The sequence below is a fragment of the Neomonachus schauinslandi genome, chromosome X (assembly GCF_002201575.2).
Source record: "Neomonachus schauinslandi chromosome X, ASM220157v2, whole genome shotgun sequence".
NCBI lineage: Eukaryota > Metazoa > Chordata > Mammalia > Carnivora > Phocidae > Neomonachus > Neomonachus schauinslandi.
The window spans coordinates 105,030,556-105,054,920 of NC_058419.1; the positions used below are offsets into that span (position 1 = coordinate 105,030,556).

The 24,365-nt window shown below is 36.6% G+C and overlaps 1 protein-coding gene across 1 annotated transcript; it reads right to left on the minus strand.

Moving 5' to 3' along the window:
• Positions 1-2,344: 2,344 nt before the first annotated feature.
• Positions 2,345-2,653, minus strand: LOC110569716 (U6 snRNA-associated Sm-like protein LSm3). The gene has a single exon (XM_044911622.1). It carries the CDS (start codon positions 2,651-2,653, stop codon positions 2,345-2,347), a length of 309 nt encoding a protein of 102 aa, XP_044767557.1.
• Positions 2,654-24,365: the final 21,712 nt, after the last annotated feature.

A 24,365-nucleotide genomic window follows, 5' to 3' on the forward strand; every position in this document is an offset into this window, starting at 1 on the left:
CCAGAAAGAGGGCTCTCACCAGAACTTGGCCATACTGGGACCCTGATCTTAGACTTCCCAGCCTCCAGAACTATGAAACTAAACAAACAACTTAAGAACCTAAGGATGAAAATATATGTAAATTAATGCTCTTTTTTTTAAAAAAGATTTTATTTATTTATTTGACAGAGAGAGACATAGTGAGAGAGGGAACACAAGCAGGGGGAGTGGAGAGGGAGAAGCAGGCTTCCCACCGAGCAGGGAGCCCTATGCGGGGCTCAATCCCAGGACTCTGGGACCATGACCTGAGCCAAAGGCAGACACTTAACGACTGAGCCACCCAGACGCCCCTGTACATTAATGCTCTTATTTTATTACATTGTCTGTCATTATATCTTTACTTTAAGAGCTTTAAGGAAAGTTCAGTTTAAAAAACATTTTTTAAGTCATGATATCTATGCCAACATAATATTTCAAAATCTATTAATGTGCTTTTCTTTGAATATTTTCTTATGTTGCCAGAGTGCTCCATTCCTCAAGGAGTCCTATGTTATACCTGAAGAGTGCAAGAAAGTGTCATTGTTCACCTCTTGAAATCTAAAAGAGCTTCACAAAGCCAATTTTTAGAAATAAGAGTTCTGGGGCACCTGGGTGGCTCAGTTGGTGAAGCAACTGCTTTCGGCTCAGGTCATGATCCTGGAGTCCCGTGATCGAGTCCCGCATCGGGCTCCCTGCTCAGCAGGGAGCCTGCTTCTCCCTCTGACCCTCACCCCTCTCATGTGCTCTCTCTCTCTCTCATTCTCTCTGTCTCAAATAAATAAATAAAATCTTTAAAAAAAAAAAAAAGAAATAAGAGTTCTGAAAACCAGGTTTTCATTTTTCAAGAGCCAAGCACTTGAGAGAGTAAAGTAGAAACCCCAGCTAGGTTAAAGATGGAACCTAAGGCAGTGGGGGCCTGTGACTAATTTCCAAAATTGAACTCTGAGACTATACAAGGTTCCATTTCTAAGGTCAAGATTGGATTGATTTGGAAAGGGGAAATGGTACCGGGTACACTCAAGCAGAGAATGTCACCTGTTTATAGAAAACTTTCCACATGCCCCATTTGAGTACACAGGTGCTGTGAAGGCTAGTCGATAGCAGGGAACCAAAGATTGGCATAAGGATGACCTCTAAACCAGAAATCATGGCAGGGATCAGGAATATCCAAAGTGGGTACTGCCCCATGTCCCAGTGCTATGCAGGAGCAGCTGTAGCTTTTATGGAAGTCAAGATCCAAAGACGAAGTGGCACAAGGCTTTTCACTGGGAAGCCACTGTGGAACAAATCTCAGACTGGTCACCCCTGTTGCCATAATAAGCTTCCCACTGTCTCAGATATGACCTTGGGAAACAACAGAGACCACAGTAACCTAAAAGAGGCTCACATGTAAGTATAAGAGAATTAAAATGTAAAAGCAGAAATCAAGATAAGTTAGAGGTGAGGACAAGCAATTTAAGCAAAAGAAAGTAATTCCTTGATCAAAATTTACTTGGTATTCTCACAGGGCAAGAACCAGTGAGATTAAGCAGGGGGAGACCAAGTTCAATGGTTGAGAAGCGGTCATACATCATCATTCCTACAATTTTTTTTTACTTGGTCACCTCTAGTTTAAGGTGGTCCATGAAATATATTTTCTACCATCTCCTCAGTATTTATTGCTCCTTAGAATTTCTAGAAATAATCTGCTTTTCTCAATTCTCAGAGCTGCCTTTAGGCAGAGAAGTCCAATTTGAGGTTCACAAGTAAGCACAGAGCTTTACACAGATAATTGCTAGCGGGAATATTACATTCCTCCCCCGCCCAATTACAAGAAATAAGAACTAATGAGCAAAGTGAATTGTATTAAAGAAATGCATTTTATTTTATTTGTTTTTTAAAAGATTTTATTTTTAAGTAGTCTCTACAAATGTGGGGCTCAAACTCACAACCTGAGATCAGGAGGTGCATGCTCCACCAACTGAGCCAGCCAGGTGCCCCTAAAGAAATATATTTTTTAAATTCAATCAAAAAAGGAAACATCAAATTTAATTTAAAGGAAAAAAAAATCAGAAATTGTCTGAGAAAACAACAGAGCAAATCAATTCCTGAAAAAAGAGTTCTGCATCTTGGTGATCACATTTATTGAAAGGGTTGGAAAAAAATTAAAATGCCCTTTAGCTTAAGAATTTTTGAGTTATCTCCAAGTTGCTTCATTTCAGAAGTGGAAGAATCCTTGGCCATTTCTTAATATTAAAATTTACGCAGGTTTCTCTTTTGAATGTCTTCTACATTTAAAGAGGCAATCATACAAAATCTATATTCTATACACGATAAATTCTTAGTTTCAGCTAACTCTTAATGGAGGGGTAACTAGTACAACACCATCCCCCTGGACAAAAAGTATCGGAATATTCCGTTTTCTTGATTTATATATTTCTTCATATGTTTCCTCATCAATCTCTATAGGAGACACAGTTTCTTCCACATCTCCCAATATCATATTTAAATGCTGTTCATAAGCATGTATTCTGCCTTGAAGCTCTCTGTCATTTCTCATTTTCACATAAATACACTCATCCAGGCTGAGCCTGATGAGATCCAGGGGCTCTTCTACAGTGTTGGTAGTTTGTTGCTGGTCCTTGTCATCTGTCATGTTTCAAACCCTGCTCCCTTTCCCAAAAAATGTATTTTGAAATTTACATTTTTGTTTCTGAGTCAATGCAACTACAAATCGGAAAACAACTACATTTAATATCAGTGTTAATCATATTATAGTCGAGAATGGTTTTGCTTTACTTTTTAGGAAGAGGGGAGCATGCACAATGTGATATTCTAGCACCATATATACCATAAATTTCCTATTATAAAAGCTTTATTGTTTCTAAAAATAAATGGTATAGAAAAAACTTATCTTGTGAACCTTAAATAGTTTGATATTTATGAAATTTTATTGCTTCTTCCTAATCATGCAGGAATTTCAAAGTATCTTTAGATGGATAATCAATATATCAATAAAGAGAATAGATTATAACAGAGTAAAAATATTAGGTCAGAGAATTATATTATACAATAGTATTTTTATAAGGACCCAAAATATGCGAAACTAAACATCATATTTTTAGGGATAGAAACAAATATGACAAAACTATTCTTAAAAGGTAAAGGAATGAGGCCATCTGGTGACTTCTACTTCAGGAAAAGAGAGCTAGAGAATTATTACCAACTTTCCTGTCGAGGACAATTAAAAGAATTGGATGAACTTTTAAAAATAAATTCCTTAGTGCATCAAACAGCTCATAATAGAATAAGAAATTGCCAGACCAAGAGGTAGGGGAGGTTGCAAGAATCAGGAGAAGTTCAGCATTGAAAGTAATTTTTTCCCTCAGGGCATCTGCTTCTTAGAAAGCAATAGCTATAAAACTAAACTAGTTTTTGTGGCCTTGTGGGGATAGAGAAGTAGTAGAGAGAAGAGTAGAACACACAGATCACATAAATCTGAGAGCTATTGGAATTATCAAGGTATAAAATAACTATCTTTATATTATTATAAGAAAGGCTTGAAAATATACATAGGAAACAAATAACTATAAACGTGACATAGCATATATGAAAACAAAACAGACTCACTGGAAGAGAAAAAGAATTAAAACCAAGAATTCAACGAATGTGTGTGACAACAGATTAACACAATTTAAGAGAAAATTACTGAGCTGGAAGCAAGTCAGAAAACATTTACAAAGAGAATTAGTTAAGTGAACGATAAGTCAGAAAGACACTATGACACAAAAATCCAAAACAAAACAGAGGATAAAAGTCATAGATGACACAGTAAGAAGCTATAGTATATTGTTAGTATCAGTTAGAGAGAGAGGAGAGAAATAATGGGGAAGAGGCACTATTTGAAGAGATAATGGTTAAAACAGTTACCAAACTAATGACAGATACCATGCCACAGATTCAAGTACCCCAACAAATCTCCATCAGGATGAAATGCATGTGCATGCACACACACTCACTAGACACATAGTGAAACAGAAAAAAAAAAAAAGAAAAATTAAAAATGACCTAATGAAAGTAAGATAACCCTCAAAAGGGAAACAGCTTTAAATCGCAATGGAATTCAGAAGACAATAAAATGATGTGTTCAGTTTACTTTTTTAAAAAGTAAATTAAATTCTATATCCATATCCAGGGAAGACATTTTTCCATAATTAAGTGTAAATAAGAACAGTTTGGGGCACAAAGAAACAAAACAAAGCTAAAATCAGAATTTGCTCTCAGCAGACTCAGTCTCAAGAAAATACTAAATGTTGCTCATTAGAAGAAAATCTCTGAAAGGTAGAGATTCCTGAAGGAATGAAAAGAAACTGCACAAAAGTAATAATGTCTGATTTTAAAATATACAAAATTAAAATACACAATAAAGTCAAAAGATCATTTAATAATATTAAAGTATTCTAGGTTTTTTTCTTAATTGGGAGAAACGTAAAGGTATTAATGAACATTCTATTATGATAATATTTTTAAAGGCAAGAGAATAATAAATTGAGCATTGAGAACAGTAGTCACCTCTGAGAAGGCAGGATGAATATATAAAATGGCCCCACAACTAGAAGCAAGAAGATGCTGTCTTCTAGTTCTTACGTTGGATGATGTGTTCCTGGGTACTTATTTATTATTATGCTTTATTATTATGTATACATAAAGTACATAATATGGACCAAATATATTTGGTAGTATGTACAAAATATTACATAATTACATTTAAAAATTACCTGACCAAGAATTAGAAATTATATTTTATAAAATGATGGTCTGGCATACATAAAAGTGAATAAAAGAACTGAATTTGAGAAGTTTATCAACAATGTATATTATTTGTACACTTAAAAATCAAGCTTCTCATAATATTTTGAAGATTTTATGAGTGTAATCAATCCAATTTGTTCAATTATCATTCCTCCAGTAGTCTTGCATTCTTTGTCTGATTAGACATACATCAAAATGACTTTTTTTTTTCTTATTTCCTTTATGACACACAGTTCTGGAAAGTTATTATATACCATAAATACACAATTCTGGATTTATCTCTCACCAATCCTGCAAATTAGCAGTAAGAAAAATCAGCAAATGTATGTCCTACTTCAGAATGAATGGATGCAGTGGTATGAATGTATTCTCATTTGTGAGTAGACATGCTCATTCCAAACAAATATAGTTTCATCGTTTTTATAAAAAATGTGGACTAGTGGATTTTATGTCACGTTTATATCAAATTTAAGAGCCATTTATATGGAAGTTAATTTTCTTAATTTACTGTTATCAGTTTGATATAAAATTACATTTATTTGTTCCTATTTATAGTCATTTTTTGGGTTTGCATTTTTATCCTTTTTATTTAATCTTATTTTTGGACAAACATAAAATACTTATAGGGTTAAAAATGTTTTATACTACATATGTACACAAACTAAAATGACAAACTCTACTATATAAATGTGTGTGTGTATGTGTGTGTAGTATTTAGCTGATTTCAACAGTTTATTATAATATGTAGCAACTAATCCATGTGATTTTTAAAATAATTATTTTCTAGGTTTTCAGATAATCCTTTGTACACGATTTTGACCATAATCCTAATAAGAATCATAATCCCCTTACAAGTCACCTTAACATTTTATTGGGATATGCCAATATTTCATGTATTGACAATCACTTGGAATCTCAGTAATTCTGAATACTGTAGAAGACACAAAGATATTCAAAAAACCTTCTATGTTACAGGAATTACTTCACAAATAATAGGTTTTTAAACACATACTATTTGGAGAACACCTCAGGCTCTCAGGTAGAGCTTATTTACCCAGAGTTTAACTTTGATTTGAACAAAGTTGGATATTTTGTTTCCCAGGGGGGAGAATATTAAAAAGTAGAAAATTATATTTATGTTTGGGGGAATAAAGGAGCTATTAGGGATGCAGTCATAGTGCCTCTCTGACATAGCAGATGGTCTCATGGAGGAAAGACTTAGAAAGTCTTTAAAATACAGCATCCACTTTACATCAATGAATATTTTACATTTCAATGAGACCAAAAAGGGCATTAAACAAACCCTAACATTGAAAACATGGATAGATGAACCTAAGGCTATATGAGGTTGATTATAGGACCACACAGAAAAATAATAAATTCATTTTTTTTACCCAGGACTAAAACTAAATACTTCATGGATACATTTTCAGATACAAAAATCTACAAAGAAATATTGAATTTTACACAGTAAGTTTGCTGCTGGTGGTGGTACTGGTATAGTGATTCTAAACTACATTGTGTTTATCATAGGGTACTGCAACTGATAAATATATTGATGTTTTCCCTGTGGAAAAAGGGAGATGAAACTATTAAATGGGGGAAAATAAGGAACAGCCTGTGGGGGTATATATGAATTAGGAACATCGATGTGAATTCCTCATGTAATAATTCCATCTCTGTCTACTGAAAGAACCTAGAACTAACCGCACTCAGAGCAGTGAGCACCCCTGGATCAGTCTGGGCCCAATCAGGAGATACAAATCACAGTGTGGGCTAAAGAGGGGGATGTTTAATACAAAATAATTAATAATCTGGAATACAGGATTGACTATAAAATATATCAAAACTCTCTACGGTGCTCTTTGGCTGAAGGAGAGTACCAAGCAAAGACAACTTGGAAGGGAGCTCCTTCCCAGGGCTGGGTTTCAGACCTCACTGGTGACAGGTATAATTCAGCCCCCTAGACAGCAGAGAAGTTTCCTCGTTCCCCAAAGCCAGAGCTGGTCTAGAATCACTAGACAAGCAGGAGGCAACCTTTCAGAGTACAGATTATGGTCACGACATTTAATACCCATATACTTGTTTTGAAATACCACTACTCTTTAAAAAGATCACGGCTCCTTGAATAAAAGATTGATTCTAGGTCTGGATATGGAAGGAACTAAAAGCTTGGACCTTCTTGCCAAAGACTTGCTCCAACAGCAATGGGAATAGCTACCAGCTTGAATGGGCTCCCAATGACCAAATTTCGTTCAACTGAGCATCAAAAAGGCTAGTGACAGTGAAGGCTGGAAAACAATTGGTGGGACGGTTGGGGTGGAGCGGTGAATCCATTAAGGCCATAGTAGTACTCAAAAAGATGGAATGATAAGGGAAGATAAAATTCTTCTTTATAGAAGAATGATAGCTAAAAATATATGTGGAATAAAACAATTCCAAAGTTACAATTAGCAGTAAATAAAGTGATCACTGCTTTAGGCAGGGATATCAATGTATGCTCAAACCAATGAGGGCAAGTTCTGGGGGACTTCCATATTCACTACCTGGAAAAGTGTCACCCCACTGACTATGTATAACTGCAAAAGAAAAGGGTATGTTTACCGAAGATAAATGTGGAGAACTCCCAACTTAACTGTTACCAGCCTAGCAACCCCAGTAATGGGGCAAACCGACATTATGTGTCTCTCTGATGTGAAGCATCATGGGCTTTCAATATTTTGCATCAAGGAAGGGGCATTTTCTTCAGCAACATTTGTGATCTGAGCGAGATGGCTCTTTTGCTTTGTGGCTCTGTTGCTCGATGTTTGGTCCTTTGTAAATTTCTCTTTACTCACCATACTCTCGAGACCCTTTCTGCACATCAGATTCTCTCTCAGACCTGCTGCCCTTTGCCAGTCTCCAGGGACTTCCTGCAATGCAGTCACTGGGAGTTCCCTCATCTCTCCTGCTGGGCCCTCAGCCTTCAGCAGATGATTTGCCCTGAAAGGCCTACAGTGCCTTAAGGGAATTTTTCACCTGTGCTTGCCCTCACAGAGGTTGGTAGCACTTGACTTGCTAAAGATTCGCTATGGCCTTGGAGCGAATTCACTCATTTCTCCAGCTCTAAGCTTGGCCTTCAGATGGCTGCTGCCTGGCCCCACTCACCTCGTGGATCATCTTTCTCGACTCTCACAGCTTGCGCTACTCCTGAGCATTTAGTGGAAGACAGTAGAAATGGTGTAGCAGGTCAGGGCAGATACACTCGGGCTGGAGCTCAGCAGGAACCTAATCCATCACGTGATCCCATTCACTGCCATTAAAGTTTGTGCGATACCTGGCTGGGTTTTCCTTAATTCCATCTGTGGCAGATGTATTCTACCATTGCTCCATTGGAGTGAAAAGCAAATGTGTACCTCTTCTCTTCTAAGAACTTGTAGCTTTCTAGAATTTAGTCTATTTGGATTTATTTGCATCCTCAGCTCTCCTACATGCTTAAGAATTTTGCATGTCTAATATATTTAGCTTGCTAATATTGTCAAAATGGCAATAACTGAGAGTTTTTATATATTAACCATAAGTGGAAGTCTCTGATGCTTTTTAAAAACACTTGTAGAATATAGCTTACGCCGCTCCTCCCAAAGAGCTATACCCTATTCCAGTAGCTATTACTCATATAACGACCAAGGTTGTCCTCTGCTCATCATCTTAAAATGCAGTTTCTTAGATGTATGTCCAACTTAGTAGTAACAAAAAGGAAAATGTTATCTTTTTAAAGAATAGCAGACCCTGCATTAGTTTTCTATTGCCACTGGAACAAATTATCACAAACTTGTTGGCTCAAAAACAAAAGAAACCTAGTTCTGTAGTCATAAGCCTGACACCGGGCTCAGTGAGCTAAAATTAAGGTTTCAGCAGATCTACATTCCTTCTGGAGGCTCGAGAGGAGACTATGTTTCCTTTTTCCAACTTTTAGAGGCAACCCATATTTTTTTTTTTAAAGATTTTATTTATTTATTTGACTGAGACATAGTGAGAGAGGGAACACAAGCAGGAGGAGTGGGAGAGGGAGAAGCAGGCTTCCCGCTGAGCAAGGAGACCGATGCGGGGCTCCATCCCAGGACCCTGGGATCATGACCTGAGCCGAAGGCAGACGCTTAACGACTGAGCCATCCAGGCGCCCCACAACCCCTATTTCTTGGCCTGTGGTCCCCTTCCTCTGTTTTCCAAGCCAGCAGTGCTGCCCCTCCCTGATCCTTTTTCCACACAGCTGCAGCCCTCACTCTAACTCCTCTGCCTCCCTCTTCCACTTACAGAGGCCCTGGTGATAACATTGCGCCCACCTGGACAATAGAGGCTACTCTCCTTAAGGTCAGCTGATTAACAACCTTAATTCCTTCCTGCCTTGTAATCTAACATACTGACAGGTTCTGGGGATCAGGTCATAGATATACTGGGGGTGGATGTTGCCGGGGTGGTGGGGGGGGGGGAATGGGTGGGTGTGGGGGGGGGCGGTCACCTTATTCTGCCTACCACAAGATTCCTCATTGCTTGTCCTTCAGAATTCTCCGAAATTGATTAGCGTCCTTTCTAAAAGGACACCATTCTAATTCTTGAAAAGTTTACACAGACTATGATTAACCGTAATTTCATTCACATAGAAACCATTATGACCATTTTAAAAATGCATTTACCACACGAAGATAGCACTCCCAAATCCTAAAATCATTTTTTAGCAATATTAATAAATTTTACTGGACAGAAATGTTTTCTATGCTTTTATAATACAAAATTCAAAGTAAAATGCATGTAGAAATTTAATCTTAAATTTATTTTCTTAAAAAAATCAAAAGTAAATTACAAGTTAAAGTGCATATTGTATCAGATATTTTAATGGCATGTCCTAACTAGCTTGAGGCTATTATGAAATATCCCTCTGATAAGGGGAAAAATATATATGTCCTGCTTTGGAGACAACATACTATGAGGTAAATAATATGCTGAGAATTGGCTGGCAGAGAAGCAAGTCATTTTTTATAATAATCCAAGCATTTTAATGGAGAGCTATTTATCAAGCTTTCCTATTATCACTTGGTATTTGAACCATAAAGGTAATTAACTATGAATAAGTGAACCGAATAATATGCTTACACCTGTCCACCCTTTATCAGCATGACTTTATGATGCACAGTGGTAGGAGAAACGTTTTAGCTGGGAGGCAAAAAATAAAATATTAATGCTTTTAATATTGAATGCCTTTATGCCTTTGGAACAATGATTCCATAATCTGAGCAAGGGCTTGGAATTTAAAGGTGTTAGGGTCACACCTGAATAGCATAGTAGTTTCTTTGCCAGCCCCAAGCATTCTGACTTAAAACTTCCACCTGAAACTACAATTCCTTCATATATTTAAATGACACCTAGCATGATCTAGCAATATTGTCATGCCCAGTAGCTCTAAGGATTGATAGTTAGAATTTAATTTTTAAGATACTGTTTGAGAGATTCTGGCATATTTATAGAATTCCTTAATTATAAACAATAAAAGTTAAAGTAATAACAAACTGTCAGTACAAATATCAGGCTTTTCTTTGTTTGCCTAATTTTGAGATCATAGACCATCGAAGGAATGATTATATTTGAAATGCAGCAAGATACCCTGATGAATGAAAGCACTGTTTTTTTTCAAGGATAGAGAACTAGGCATTGGGAGAACATACAGGTGTGGGCCATAGGAAAAAGAAAGTAAAACCAAAATAAGTTAACTAAATAATTTAACTAAGGCCCAAAGAAGTACATGGTTTACCCATCTAAATTCACAGATGCAGGACACAAGGTCTACATCTAAAGTTAAAGGTCAAATGTCAGAGGATAGGAAGAGAAAAGAGGAAAGGGGATTAAAAATAGAGGTCTAGAGCCAGCTTTCAGCCATGAGTGCACTTAGTACACTTTATACACTTAGTATGCTTTTTACCATGGCCCCATCCCTGGATCTTCTCTTTTGTATGTCAGGGAGCAATTGAGGCAAATGTGTTTCTTGGGATTCCAGTGTATAGCCTCTCTTGAGAACTTTTACATTAATTTATAATTTAAAATTTAGAGTCCAAGTCAATAATGCAGAAGTCAAGAGTCAAGTATGTCAATCGGCATTAACAGGAATGAAATATAAGGGCTTAATTGAACCTCTTGTGGTTTTTCAGACTGTCTAATGTTTCACACAGGCCTTGTTGGCATAGTAATATTTGAGGAAAAAGGTGCACAGCAAGTTACAGGTGATAGTAGCAAAGGAAAAGTATCCTGAGGATCAGTTTATAGAACATTATAAAGATGAAAGACCGTATTTAACATCATGGAGAAAAATCAGTAAGTTGGTAGACTGACTTACTTTCATCTTATTTTTTTTTTAAGATTTTAAAATTTACTTATTTAGAGAGAGAGAGTGCATGCGAATGGAGGGAGGGGCTGAGGGAGAGGGAGAGAAAATCCTCAAGCAGACTCCTCTCCACTGAGAGTGAAGCCCGGTGCAGGACTCAATCCCAGAACCCTAAGATCATGACCTGAGCCAAAATCAAGCGTCAGCCACTCAACTGATTGAGCTACGCAGGCACCCCTGACTTATTTTCATTTTAAATCATTTGTTTGGCTTTATCTAGATCTAGCACCTAAGAAAATCTCTGGCATATCAAGAGTCAACTTAGCAAAACAAATATAAAGACAACTATGTACTATGAAAATTCTACTATTCAACTGGCACAAAAATAGACACAGATCAATAAAACAGTCTAGAGAACTCAGAAATAAACCCACCCTAATATGGTCAATTAATCTATTACAAAGAAGGCAAGAATATACAATGGTGAAAAGATAGTCTCTACAATAAATGGTGCTGGAAAAACTGGACAGTTACATGTAAAAGAATGAAACTGGACAACTTTTTTATACCATCCACAAAAATAAACTCAAAATGGATCAAACACCTAAATGTGTTTGACCTCAAACCACAAAACTCCTAGAAAAAACATAGGCAGTAATCTCTTTGACATCTCTCTTTGCAACATTTTTCTAGACTTGTCTCCTCAGGCAAAAAAAACAAAAAAATAATAAACCATTGGCGGAGTAGGGGGGCCCGCCTGGGTGGCTCAGTTAAGTGTCTGCCTTCGGCTCAGGTCATGATCCCAGGGTCCTGGGATCGAGCCCCATGTTGGGCCCTCTGCTCAGTGGGGAGCCTGCTTCTCCCTCTCCCTGCCACTCCCCCGGCTTATGCTTGCTCTCTCTTTGTCAAATAAATAAAATCTTTAAATTATAATAATAATATTATTATTATAAACTATTGGGACTATAAGTAAAACCTTTTGCACAGCAAAGGACACCAACAAAACAAAAAGGCAACCTACTGAATGGAAAAAGATATTTGTAAATGATTTATCCGGTAAGGGCTTAATATCCAAAATACATAAAGAGTTCATACAATGCAACACCAAAAAAAAATAAATAATTCAATTAAAAAATGGGAAGAGAACCTGAATAGACCTGTTTCCAAAGAAGACATACAGGTGGCCAACAGATACCTGAAAAGATGCTCAACATCACTAAATCATCAGGGAAATGCAAATCAAAACCACAATGAGATATTACCTTGTACCTGTCAGATGGCTAGAATCAAAAAAACAAGTAATGGGATATGTGGCTGGCTAAGTTAGAAGAGCGTGCAACTCTTGATCTCAGGGTCATGGATTCAAGCCTCATGTTGTGTGTAGAGATTACAAAAAAAAAAAAACCAGATAAACTTTATTTTAAAAAAAAGACAAAAAATAACAAGCATTGGCAAGGATGTGGGGAAAAGGGAATCCTTCTGCACTGTGGGTGATAATGTAAATTGGTACAGCCACTGCGGAAAAAACGGTATGGGGGTTTTTCAAAAACAATTAAAAATAGAAATACCATGTGATCCAGTAATTCCACTCCTGGGTATTTACTCAAGAGAATGAAAACCCTGGCTGGAAAAGATATATGTCCTCTATGGTTATTGCAGGATTATTTACAATGGCCAAGATAAGAAAGCAACCCAAGTGTCCATCAATAGATGAATGAATAAAGAAGATGTGGTGTATATATATATATATATATATATACTATGGAATATTACTCAGCCATAGAAAAGAATGAGATCTTACCACTTGTAACAACATGGATGGACCTAAGAGGGTATTATGTTAAGTGAAATAAGTCAGAGAAAGACAAATACTGTATGATTTCACTTATATATGGAATCTTATATATGGAATCTAATAAAAAAACAAATGAACAAACAAACAAAAGCAGAAAAAGACCTGTAAATACAGAGAACAAACCCTGGTTGCCAGAGGGGAGGGAGGTGTGGGGAAAATGAGTGAAGGGGAATGGGAGATACAGGCTTCCAGTTAAGAAATAGGTAAGTCATGTGGATGAAAGGTTCAGCATAGGAAATACAGTCAATGGCATTTCTAATAGCATTGTATGGTGACAGATGCTAGTACAGTTGTGGTGACAGTAGCGTAACATATAGACTTGTCAAGTCACTATGTTGCATACCTAAAACTTACATAACATTGTGTGTCAACCATACTTCCCTAAAAAATTCTACCATTCCGAAATGGGGAGGTGTGTTATACATTAAAATAATAAGGCCATCTGGTTGTTTACTCATACCTGTGTAACAAATGATATATAATACGATAATAATAGTTATTCATATAGTTGTAATATATAAATATAGTTCACCCCATTCCATGAAATGCCTTAATGGTTTTGTTCAAATTTTTTGTTATATAGTGATAAATATGTATAAATTAAACTATATGGTACATAGAGGACATGCATGAATTAGCCAAAAGAAAAATACTATAAATGCTTGTGTTGTTACAGGGTTGTCTTGTACTTTAAAAGGCAGTTTTTAAGATCCAAAATCTGTAGAGCCAAACTATTAGGTATTCATTCACATTATAGAGTATCAATATACTTCTGAACAAATATAGTAAGTGGTTCTTGTTTTTTTTGTATTTGTTTTGTTTTGTTTTTTGAGAGAGAGAGAGAGCAGGGAAGTGAGGAAGGGGGAGAGAGAGAGAGAATCTCAAGCAGGCTCCAGGCCCAGCCCTAAGCCTGATGCAGGGCTTGATCTCCCGACCTTAAGATCATGACCTGAGCTGAGATCAAGAGTCCAACGCTCAACCAACTGAGCCACCCAGGTACCCCTAATAAGTGGTTCTTAAAAAGACTTCCACTATTTAAAATATGCTTTCATTCACACACACACACACGTGTCAATCAATACCCAACCTTTATAAAAGCAATTACAGTTTACAAAGTAAGGATAATCCTTTGATATTTGTCTGGAATTATAAAGTATCCTTTTTGGAAGATTCTTTTAGTATCTCGAAATATTTTCCTTTTTTTTTAAAACAAAAGTGGCACGTTTACTATAATAGCATGATACAATTAAAAGTACAAAGTAATTGTCATTGTACTCAGCAATCGTAATTGTCCTTTGTTTTTATATCTCATCCCCTTTAAAGTCACTGACAGTTTTGGTTTTTCTCAGGGACATACATAAGAGGAGATAGCACTCAGATTTTCTAATATATAAGGAAGATGTTACATTTATAGCCATTCAGCTATGTTTTTCACTAAATACCATATTCTGCATTTACTTACTTTTTGTGTATTATTTGCTTTTCTCTTATTAGAATCACTACTTTCTGCACTATCATTATTTTGCATGCTAAATATTAGTATTTTCCATACACTATTACTATATTGGGGCTTTTAATGTTTTAAACACATTTAATTTAAAAACAAACTTGTACACATTTTTATCTTTGTTGATTTTTATCACCTCTCTCAGCGTTTTCTAAAACTAGGAGAAAAAAAACCTTTGCTTTGTCAATACAATCTGTCTTGATGTTTAAACAAAAGACACAGTTTTATTTTTAAAAATTTTTTCAAACAATGAATCATGGAACACTATAGCAAAAACTAATGATGTAATATATGGCGATTAACATAACAATAAAAATTAAAAATAAATAAAATATAACTAAATTACAAAAAAATAAAAATTTTTTGGTTTCAGCAGGACTATACATTTGTAAATATTCTTAAAATCTACCCTATTATTTCCCCCCACTAAAATAGAAATTCTCTAACACGCCTAGCATAATGTGCTTTCCTGCCATTTTCCAACTTAACATGAGAAGCAATGTAGTATGTAGAAAAGCCTGAACCAGATAGATTTAAGTTAAATCCTTGCCTCTGTCAATGGGTAGTTGTGTGAATTAGGACAAGTTTATTAACCTCTTTGAATTGGGGGAAATGTACCCACTCTCTGAGATCTTATGATGTTTAAATGAGAAAATGAACACAAAGAACTGAGCAACAATAAAGCATCTTTAAAACACAGTAAATGGGGCGCCTGGGTGGCTCAGTCGTTAAATATCTGCCTTTGGCTCAGGTCATGATCCCGGGGTCCTGGGATTGAGCCCCACATCGGGCTCCTTGCTCAGTGGGGAGCCTGCTTCTCCCTCTACCACTCCCCCTGCTTGTGCTCTCTCTCTCTGTCAAATAAATAAATAAAATCTTAAAAATTAAAAAAAACACACACACACAATAAGTAAGATCCAAAAAAGTCAATCCACACTGAATCCACAGAATGGAGTAATTGTGAATTTAATAAAATAGTAACCAGTACTAACAAGCCCACCTAGCTGGTGGGATGTTCCTGGATTTCAGTTGCAAGATCAACCCCTCACTAAGTCCCATCTGCATGTTGATGTTACCTGGTGGGGGCTGTATGCTTTTGCTTAAATAACCACTGGGATACTTCTGGGTCCTATTGCTAAGGTGACCCGATAAAAGACAGGATGCCTAGTTAAATTTGAATTTCAGAAAAACCAGAAATACTTTTCTATAGTATAAGTTTATCCCCCATGTACTGCAGGGGGAGGAAAGAGAGAAAGCGATGAAGTGATAAGATCTTTGACTAGTTCCACCACTGAGTTGGAACAGTAAGGCAATGGATCCTCAGAGCTTGAGATCATCATTTCCAGGCCTGGACTGAGGGTTGCTGCAAAGCTTCAAAGCAAGACCCACATCCTATATGGTGCCACATTTGACAAATCATGGGAAGGATAGCAGAGCACGGGAGATGATCTGTCAGGGATCTTAAACTTTTTGTGTGTGTGTTTGCACCACAGAGATAGTCTGGTGCTTGCAGACTTCCCAAAACAATGTTTTTCAATATACTAAATATGACATAATGGATTACAAAAGAAACCAATTATATGAAACCACATTTATCAAAATATTTTAGGGGGAATGAGTAAAATAGGTGATGGGGATTAAAGAGTACAATTACCATGATAAAAAAATAATAAAAAAATAATTATTGTAGGAAAAAATAGACTACAGTCAGATGCCTAAAAAAATTTTAAAACAAATTGTGATACTGCAATGTTGGCTTTTAATTACAAGATTAAATAATAAGAACTAATGATGACTCTAAAAATCACTGTAATTTCAAAATAGTGATAGGTATAAACAATAACTCAGTTACGTTTAACAACTACAGTGTGATAAACAAATTGTGTCTTTTGCTGAAAAACTCGTAGGCACTATTAAAGCTACTAGGGTATGTTGCCTAAATTCATAAGTCAAAGGAAATGCTAAGTTTCATTTGGATATTTGTGAAAATGAAGACTTACAATTTTTTTCCAGTCCAAGTGTACAAACCCCATGAATTCTAAACATGGACCCCTAGGGTATCGTTACTCCAAGTTTAAAATCCCTGAGATAATGCATGGGTTCTCCATGGCTTAGCATGCCCTCCAAAATTTTATTATGAAAAATTTCAAATTTAGGGCAAAGTTGAAAGAGGTTTAAAAACCTGCATAATCCCTCTATGAATTATATCATTAACACTTGACTGTATTTATCCATTTAATAGCCCATCTTATTTCCTGATGCAATGCAAAGTGAAATGCAGACTTCTGAACAACTCCCCCCTAAATATTTCAGCATAAATATTCTTGTTTGCTGTTAATATTTCTTTTGTGGTACAAATCACACAATGAAGTGTACAAATTTTAAGTGTACACTTACTAAATTTTGACAAATGCATACATTTATGTAACCCAAATTATTGTGAAGATATAGCACAAATTCTCTGACATGGCTTATTATTATTTTTTTTAAAGATTTTGTTTATTTGTCAGAGAGAGAGAGCACAGCAGGGGGAGCAGCAGGCAGAGGGAGAAGCAGGCTCCCCACTGAGCAGGGAGCCCAATGCAGGGCTCGATCCCAGGACCCTGGGACCATGACCTGAGCTGAAAGCAGATGCTTTAACGACTGAGCCCCCCAGGTGCCCCTATTTTATTTTTGTGTAAACGGGTGATTCAGAGGCTCCTATGTGCCACCTCCCAACCTACTGTCAAACAATAGAAGTTGGAAGGACAGGTGAAGCATCGGAGAATTGAGGTTTTAAACATCGGAGAATTGAGGTTTTAAACATAACGACATCAAAGCTGAAGGTCTGACGACAGAATGATTATAAGACCATAGTCAGCCGCACTAGATGGTAAGGTTTGCCCAAAGAGAAGGTGATTCCAGCCAGTTCAAGGAGAACAAGGCACTACCATCTAAAGGCAAGTAGGTCAATCTGATCTCCTTTTTGTGGCCAAAACATGGCCATATAAAATTAATGCAACTGGTAGATCAGGATTGTGGTAACTATCAGAGACCATTATTAGCATGGTCATTCAGCCAAGAATTATTAAGTAAATAGAATATATCAAATACTGATGTGGCTTTCCTGATTATTCAAGTAAAATTGACCCTTTCCCTCAGGGTGCTTCTTACCACCTGGCGTGCATGCTTATTTAGTTGTTTCTGTGTGTTGAGCCCCACTAAAGCGTGTTTTGTTCATGTTAGTCACTGCCATTTTTTCCAATATTGATCAAATAGATTGACAATGACTAGAGAGAAAAAGAGACAAGGACTTTACTTGCACACAAATTACTTTTCCTTCCTTTCTGAAATACTTAGTTTAGTTAAATCTCTTCCTAATAAAATATAGAAATTTACCTCCTAGCTCTCGTGGGGCTATTAAAGATTCATCCATACCCCTTGGAGTGGTAGTTTTGGGTAGTGGTGAATGTGTGTGGCCTCTGAAGCCTGCCTGCCTGGATACGAATCCAAGTTTGTGCTCATACGCATGATGTGAGCTCAGTCAATTTATTTAACCTCCTCTCTGGGCTTCAGTTTCCTAACCTGCAAAATACAGGGGGTGATAATCCCAGAGGAGATGATTAAATGAGTTAATGCATGAAAATTACTCAGGACACATATTCAGTGCCTGATGCTGCTGGCTCTGTTACTCTAATTCTGCAGCTTAAATTAGCAACTCTGGTCCTGGCCAGATGAAGAAATGACTAAGAACTCTGGCTAGTCCACGCAGCTTCAGAGATGCAGCTTTGAATTGAATAAAACCATAAAGTCCAGTCCAGTCTAGTCTGGAACAGATGAAAAGGACTTATTTTAGTTCGAAGAAACAAAGCCTTTATTCCAGGAAAAGCAGAGTCTGTTTCTAGGGCATCTTAGTCCTGTGGACCCTTATCAACTGGATGTACCTCCTCAAAGGTTCAACTTTTACTTAGAATCACAAAAAAAGAGAAAAAATTTAAAAAGCCAGAAATGAGGAAATTTAGACTGAGCTTCATACAGAGCTGATAAGTGAATGAAAACATACCCGAAGCTCTCTGGATCTTTTCCTCATTCATCTAATGAGAGATTCAAATTAGACAGCAACTAGAAATATGATCAAATGATTCTACAGGGGGTGCCTGGGTGGCTCAGTCGTTAAGCGTCTGCCTTCAGCTCAGGTCATGATCCCAGGGTCCTGGGATTGAGTCCCGCCCACATCAGGCTCGTTGCTGAGCGGCGACCCTGCTTCTCCCTCTGCCTGCCACTCCCCCTGCTTGTGCTCTCTCTCTCTCAAATAAATAAAATCTTTTAAAAAAAATGATTCTACAGCATCTACAACATCAAAGAGTGAAGGACACAAACAATATGCCATTCGGCAAACATACACACAAAGGCCAGTTTTGATAGGCTTAGATATTTCTGTTTGCTTTGTTTGGAAGACCAAGATATGAGGATTAAAGCATTTGCAAGCTGCTGACATTGCTTCCAGCAGTGGTGCTATTTCATAGAATATTCCTTTAGTGCGCTGAATCCAACACATATAATGTGTTATAGATGTTATCATAGACATGATTTCTCAGCTATAACCAGGCAACATGGGATGTTCTATAGTATCAAACCCACAACGAAGGGAGTGATTCCACTCTAAGCCACGTTAATTGTCTAGATAATTCAAATTTACCCTTTAATTACCAAAGTCTTAGACCAAAAAAAAAAAAAAAACTTTCTAAGATGCATTTCTACAATACTCTAACAACTTCAAAAATATGTCAAAATTAATTGTAAACTGTTCGTAAAAAAGATTATAAGGATTATCTCACCATTGTTAAAAGGTGGCCATAAACTCAGGTGGGTTTAAAATATGTGTAACTCGTGATCCCCATACTAAATTTACCCATGTTGCTTTTCTGTATTTTTTTACTCCAGATACTGGAATTGTTTTCTGATATCTCGTGCTTTTTCAGTTTGGCAGTTGTTATTTCTAACAATCATCAGCGTGCCAAGTTTTGAGCTGTAGCTTTTTACTTTCCTAAGATTTCTAAGCAACACAATCAGAAAACCAAATATTATAGAAATACATTTAAGGAAAGACAAACTAAGGTATGATTGGTGGCCTGAGAAGGTTTTCTTTATGTTAAGGTTATTGGAAGTATAACATCGATTTCAAATGGTCAGAAGCTTTTTTTTTTTTTAAAGATTTTATTTATTTATTTGACACAGAGATAGGAGGGGGAGAGAGCGAGCGCACAAGCAGGGGGAGCGGCAGGCAGAGGGAGAAGCAGACTCCCCGCTGAGCAGGGAGCCCGATGTGGGGCTCGATCCCAGGACCCTGGGACCATGACCTGAGCCGAAGGCAGACGCTTAACTGACTGAGACACCCAGGTGCCTCCAAATGGTCAGAAGTTTTAAAAATACCTTCATATTTCTAACCTACATTCTGGATATATGAGCCTCTTACAAAAATACGCCTTGCATAAGTCAGTGTAAAGTGCAATAGTGTCAGTAGGTAATTGTTTCCTTTGGATTCAGTGATCAAATGGAGTAAGAGCTTTCCAGTTCATATTTTGTATCATTTAAACAATGGATTGTCTAAATGCGAAGACGGAGAGCAGATTATCTTTTTTTTTTTTTTTTTAAATAAAAGGTCACAGGGGCACCTGGGTGGCTCAGTCATTAAGCGTCTGCCTTCGGCTCAGGTCAGGATCCCAGGGTCCTGGGATCGAGCCCCGCATCGGGTTCCCTGCTCAGCAGGAAGCCTGCTTCTCCCTCTCCCACTCCCCCTGCTTGTGTTCCCTCTCTCGCTGTCTCTCTCTCTCTGTCAAATGAATAAATAAAATCTTTAAAAAAATAAAAATAAAAAAATAAATAATAAACAAATAAATAAAAGGTCACAAAAATCACTTTAGAGTGCCAGCCATTACAAAGATAATAGGCAATAGGATGAAAAAGAAGTTGAATTTAAGAGTACTGAAACTAAATGCCAAAATCCCTTTCCACTCCTGTAACTTTTTTATCCATGAACTTTACTAATCAATATGTATGAAAATGATCATATCAGCATGGTCTTGACATCCTCATGGATAGTTCAGAATATATATCTCTCAGAACATATGTTTGTGCATATATATACATACATATATATATTACCTATATATCTCTCCCTGAGTGATGTGCTCACCTACAGCATTTATAATTTTAAAGAACCAGATATAAAATGATAAAATGCAAACTGATAGAGTGACTACAAAAATTTTACTTATTTTTTTTTAGAAGAATTTCAATGTCATTTTGTCCTCATTTCTTCACTTCTATCATGCCATTTCTCTGTTTATATCTTTCTGGGAGAAAAAGGTCTTATTTTCTAGTACTATGGAAACAAAATAACTTCACAATATCATTATGCCAGAGTGATGATATAAAATAATTCCACTCCCCCCGTAATTAAAAGTTATATCCCAGAATCCAATCTGTTATCATTTTACAAGTTATTTTTGAAGTCCCAGGCCTGTTTAATATTCAGCTTATAAGAAATATATCTATATTTTCTGTATTATTAGAAACATCAGAAAGTATTGCCCCCAAAATTTTTTAAAAAAAAAGACATTATCAGTTCATTTATATTTTACCCTTTTGGTAAGATGATGTGATGGCAAGACAGTTCTAAAACCCCTGTTTTCTATATTAATGCAGTTTTCTTAAACCTTTTATGTCTAAACTAGAAATTTATTGTATCTTCAAGATTCTGTCTTCATGATAAAAAAAATCACTAGGAGACCCAGAAGTTTAGTAGATGATTTCCAAACCTCCCACTTGTGATCCAAATATATTTCACTCTAATTCAGACTAATGAGGCAGAACTGTCCTAACTATGAAAACTGTACTCTGATATATCCAAGTCTCTAGGAGGTACTTTAGAAGAAACCTTTCAAAATATAAGACGCAAAGAACATTAGAATAGGATAGAATACTTCTATACCAAAAACAAAGTTGAAATATGCAGAAGAATAAATAAAACGTTGAGTTGAAGAGATGTGATAACTTGCCTTAAAATAGTTGATTTTGTTTCTGTCACACGCAATTTTATTACAGGATTTTTTTACCTTTCTATTTATTTTTTTTATTCTTAGATTTCAAATAACTACATTTATCATAATTATTTGTCCAGTGACAGATAAAGATGGTAAGTAATAACGGTAATTTGTTTAATGTGGAGTGCCTAGGTGGCTCAGTTGGTTGAGCATCCAACTTGATTTCAGCTTGGGTTATGATCTCAGGGTTGTGGGATGGAGCACAGCAGGCTCCGTGCTTAGTGGGGAGTGGGCTTGAGATTCTCTCTCTCTCTCTCCCTCTCTCCCTCCCCATCCCACTCTCTCTCTCTCATTCCCTCTAAAATAAGAAATAAATAAATCTTTAAAACAAAAACCAAAAAAAAAGTTTAAATTTGTTTAATGCTTACCATATTAATAGGAATAATTTCAAGTGTTTTATAATAATTCATTGAGCCAATGTGACAACTCCATGAGATAAGTGTTATATCAATTTTGCAGATGAAGAAACTGAGAGACAGAAAAGCTAAGGAATTTGTCCAAGGTCATACAGCTGATAAACCAGGAATAAAATAAAATAAACAGAAATGCAAAGAAATACTGTAATAAAATTCCAGGGTAGGAAAACCTGAACTGTAATTGATGAACTGCTGGAGGCTCAGTGTGGAAAACAGAGTTTAAAAAACTCCCAGGGGGGGCGCCTGGGTGGCTCAGTTGATTAAGCGACTGCCTTCGGCTCAGGTCATGATCCTGGAGTCCCTGGATCGAGTCCCGCATCGGGCTCCCTGCTCGGCAGCGAGCTTGCTTCTTCCTCTGAGCCTCCCCCCTCTCATGTGCTCGCTCTCTCTCTCTCATTCTGTCTCAAATAAATAAATTAAAAAAAAATCTTTAAAAAAAAAAAAAAAAAACTCCCAGGGGGCGCCTGGGTGGCTCAGTTGGTTAAGCGACTGCCTTCGGCTCAGGTCATGATCCTGGAGTCCCGGGATCGAGTCCCATATCGGGCTCCCTGCTCGGCAGGGAGCCTGCTTCTCCCTCTGACCCTCCCCCCTCTCATGTGCTCTCTGTCTCTCTCATTCTCTCTGTCTCAAATAAATAAATAAAATCTTAAAAAAAAAAACAAAAAAACAAAAAAACTCCCAGGGACCCCATATGTGATGCTCGTTTAACATTTGAAAATCAATTAAGTTAACCATCACATCAACAAACTGTAAGAAAGTCACATGATTATATCATAGATGTAGAAAAAGCATTTGACAAAATCCAACACCCATTCATGATAAAAACTCTTAGTAAACTAGGAACAGAGGAGAACTTTCTCAACATGATAAAGAATATCTACAAAAAATCCACAGCTAACATTATACCTAATGTTAAGAAACTTGAAGTTTGGGGTGCCTGGGTGGCTCAGTCGGTTAAGCGTCTGCCTTCGGCTCAGGTCATGATCCCAGGGTCCTGGGATCAAGCCCCGCGTCGGGCTCCCTGCTCCACCGTGGGGAGCCTGTTTCTCCCTTTCCCTCTCCTTGCTGCTCCCCCTGCTTGTGCTCTCTCTCTCTCTGTCAAATAAATAAATAAAATCTTTAAAAAAAAAAAAAAAGAAAGAAAGAAACTTGAAGTTTTCCTAAGATCAGGTACCAAGCAAAAATATCCCCTCTCCACTCCTTTTCAACATCATACTGGAAGCAATAAGACAAGAAAGGGAAATAAAAGGCATACACATTTGGATGGAAGAAATAAAACTGTTTTTGTTCACAGATGACATGATGGTCCATGTAGAAAATTTGAAAGAAGTGACAAAAACAAGAACACAGGAACTAATAAGCAGTTATAGTAAGGTTGCAGGATACAAGGTTAATAAACAAAAGTCAGTTACTTTTCTATATACCAGCAATGAACAAGTGTAATTTGAAATTAAAACCCAATACCACTTACATTAATAACCCCCAAAATGAAATACTTTGGTATAAATCTAACAAAATATATACAGGATCAACATGAGGAAAACGATAAAACGTTGATGAATTAAAACAGAGAAACTATATAAATGGAGAGAACTCCTGTGTTCCTCAATGGGAAGATGCAATACTGTCAAGATGTCAGCTCATCCCAACCCAATCTATACATTCAATACAGTATCAGTCAAAATCCCAGCATGTTATTCTGTGGATATGGACAGATATCAGATTCTAAAGTTTATATGGAGAGGCAAAAGACCCAGAAGAGCCAATGAAATACTGAAGGAGAACAAAGTTGGAGGTGGAATTTATTCTTCCACAGGCAGAATTTATTCTTCTTCAAGGAAATCACAGTTTTGCTTTTAGGGCTTTTCAACTGATTAGATGTGGCCCACCCAGATGATTGAGGATAATCTACTTTACTTAAAGTCAACTGATTATAGTTGTTAACCATATCTACAAAATACCCTTCACAGCGGCACCCACAGTAGTGTTTAATTAAATAACTAGGAACTATTGCCTAGTTAAATTGGCACATGAAATTGACCATCACAATCATGTATGTATTTTCCAAATATTTTCTCCCGGCTTGTAGCTTATCTTTTCATTTTCTCATAGTATCTTTCAAAGAGAAGAATTTTTTAATCAAAAAATTAAAAATAACTTAGGTTTTAAAATTTTGATTTTTAATTATAATTTTTAATTATAATTTAATTGTACCAAATTTAATTAGCCTTTTTTTTCTTTCATGGACCGCACTTTTTGTAATCTATCCAAGAAATCTTTGCCTAACTCAGTCCTAAGTATCTTCTCTAATGTTTTCTTCTAAGAGCCTTATAGCTTTTAG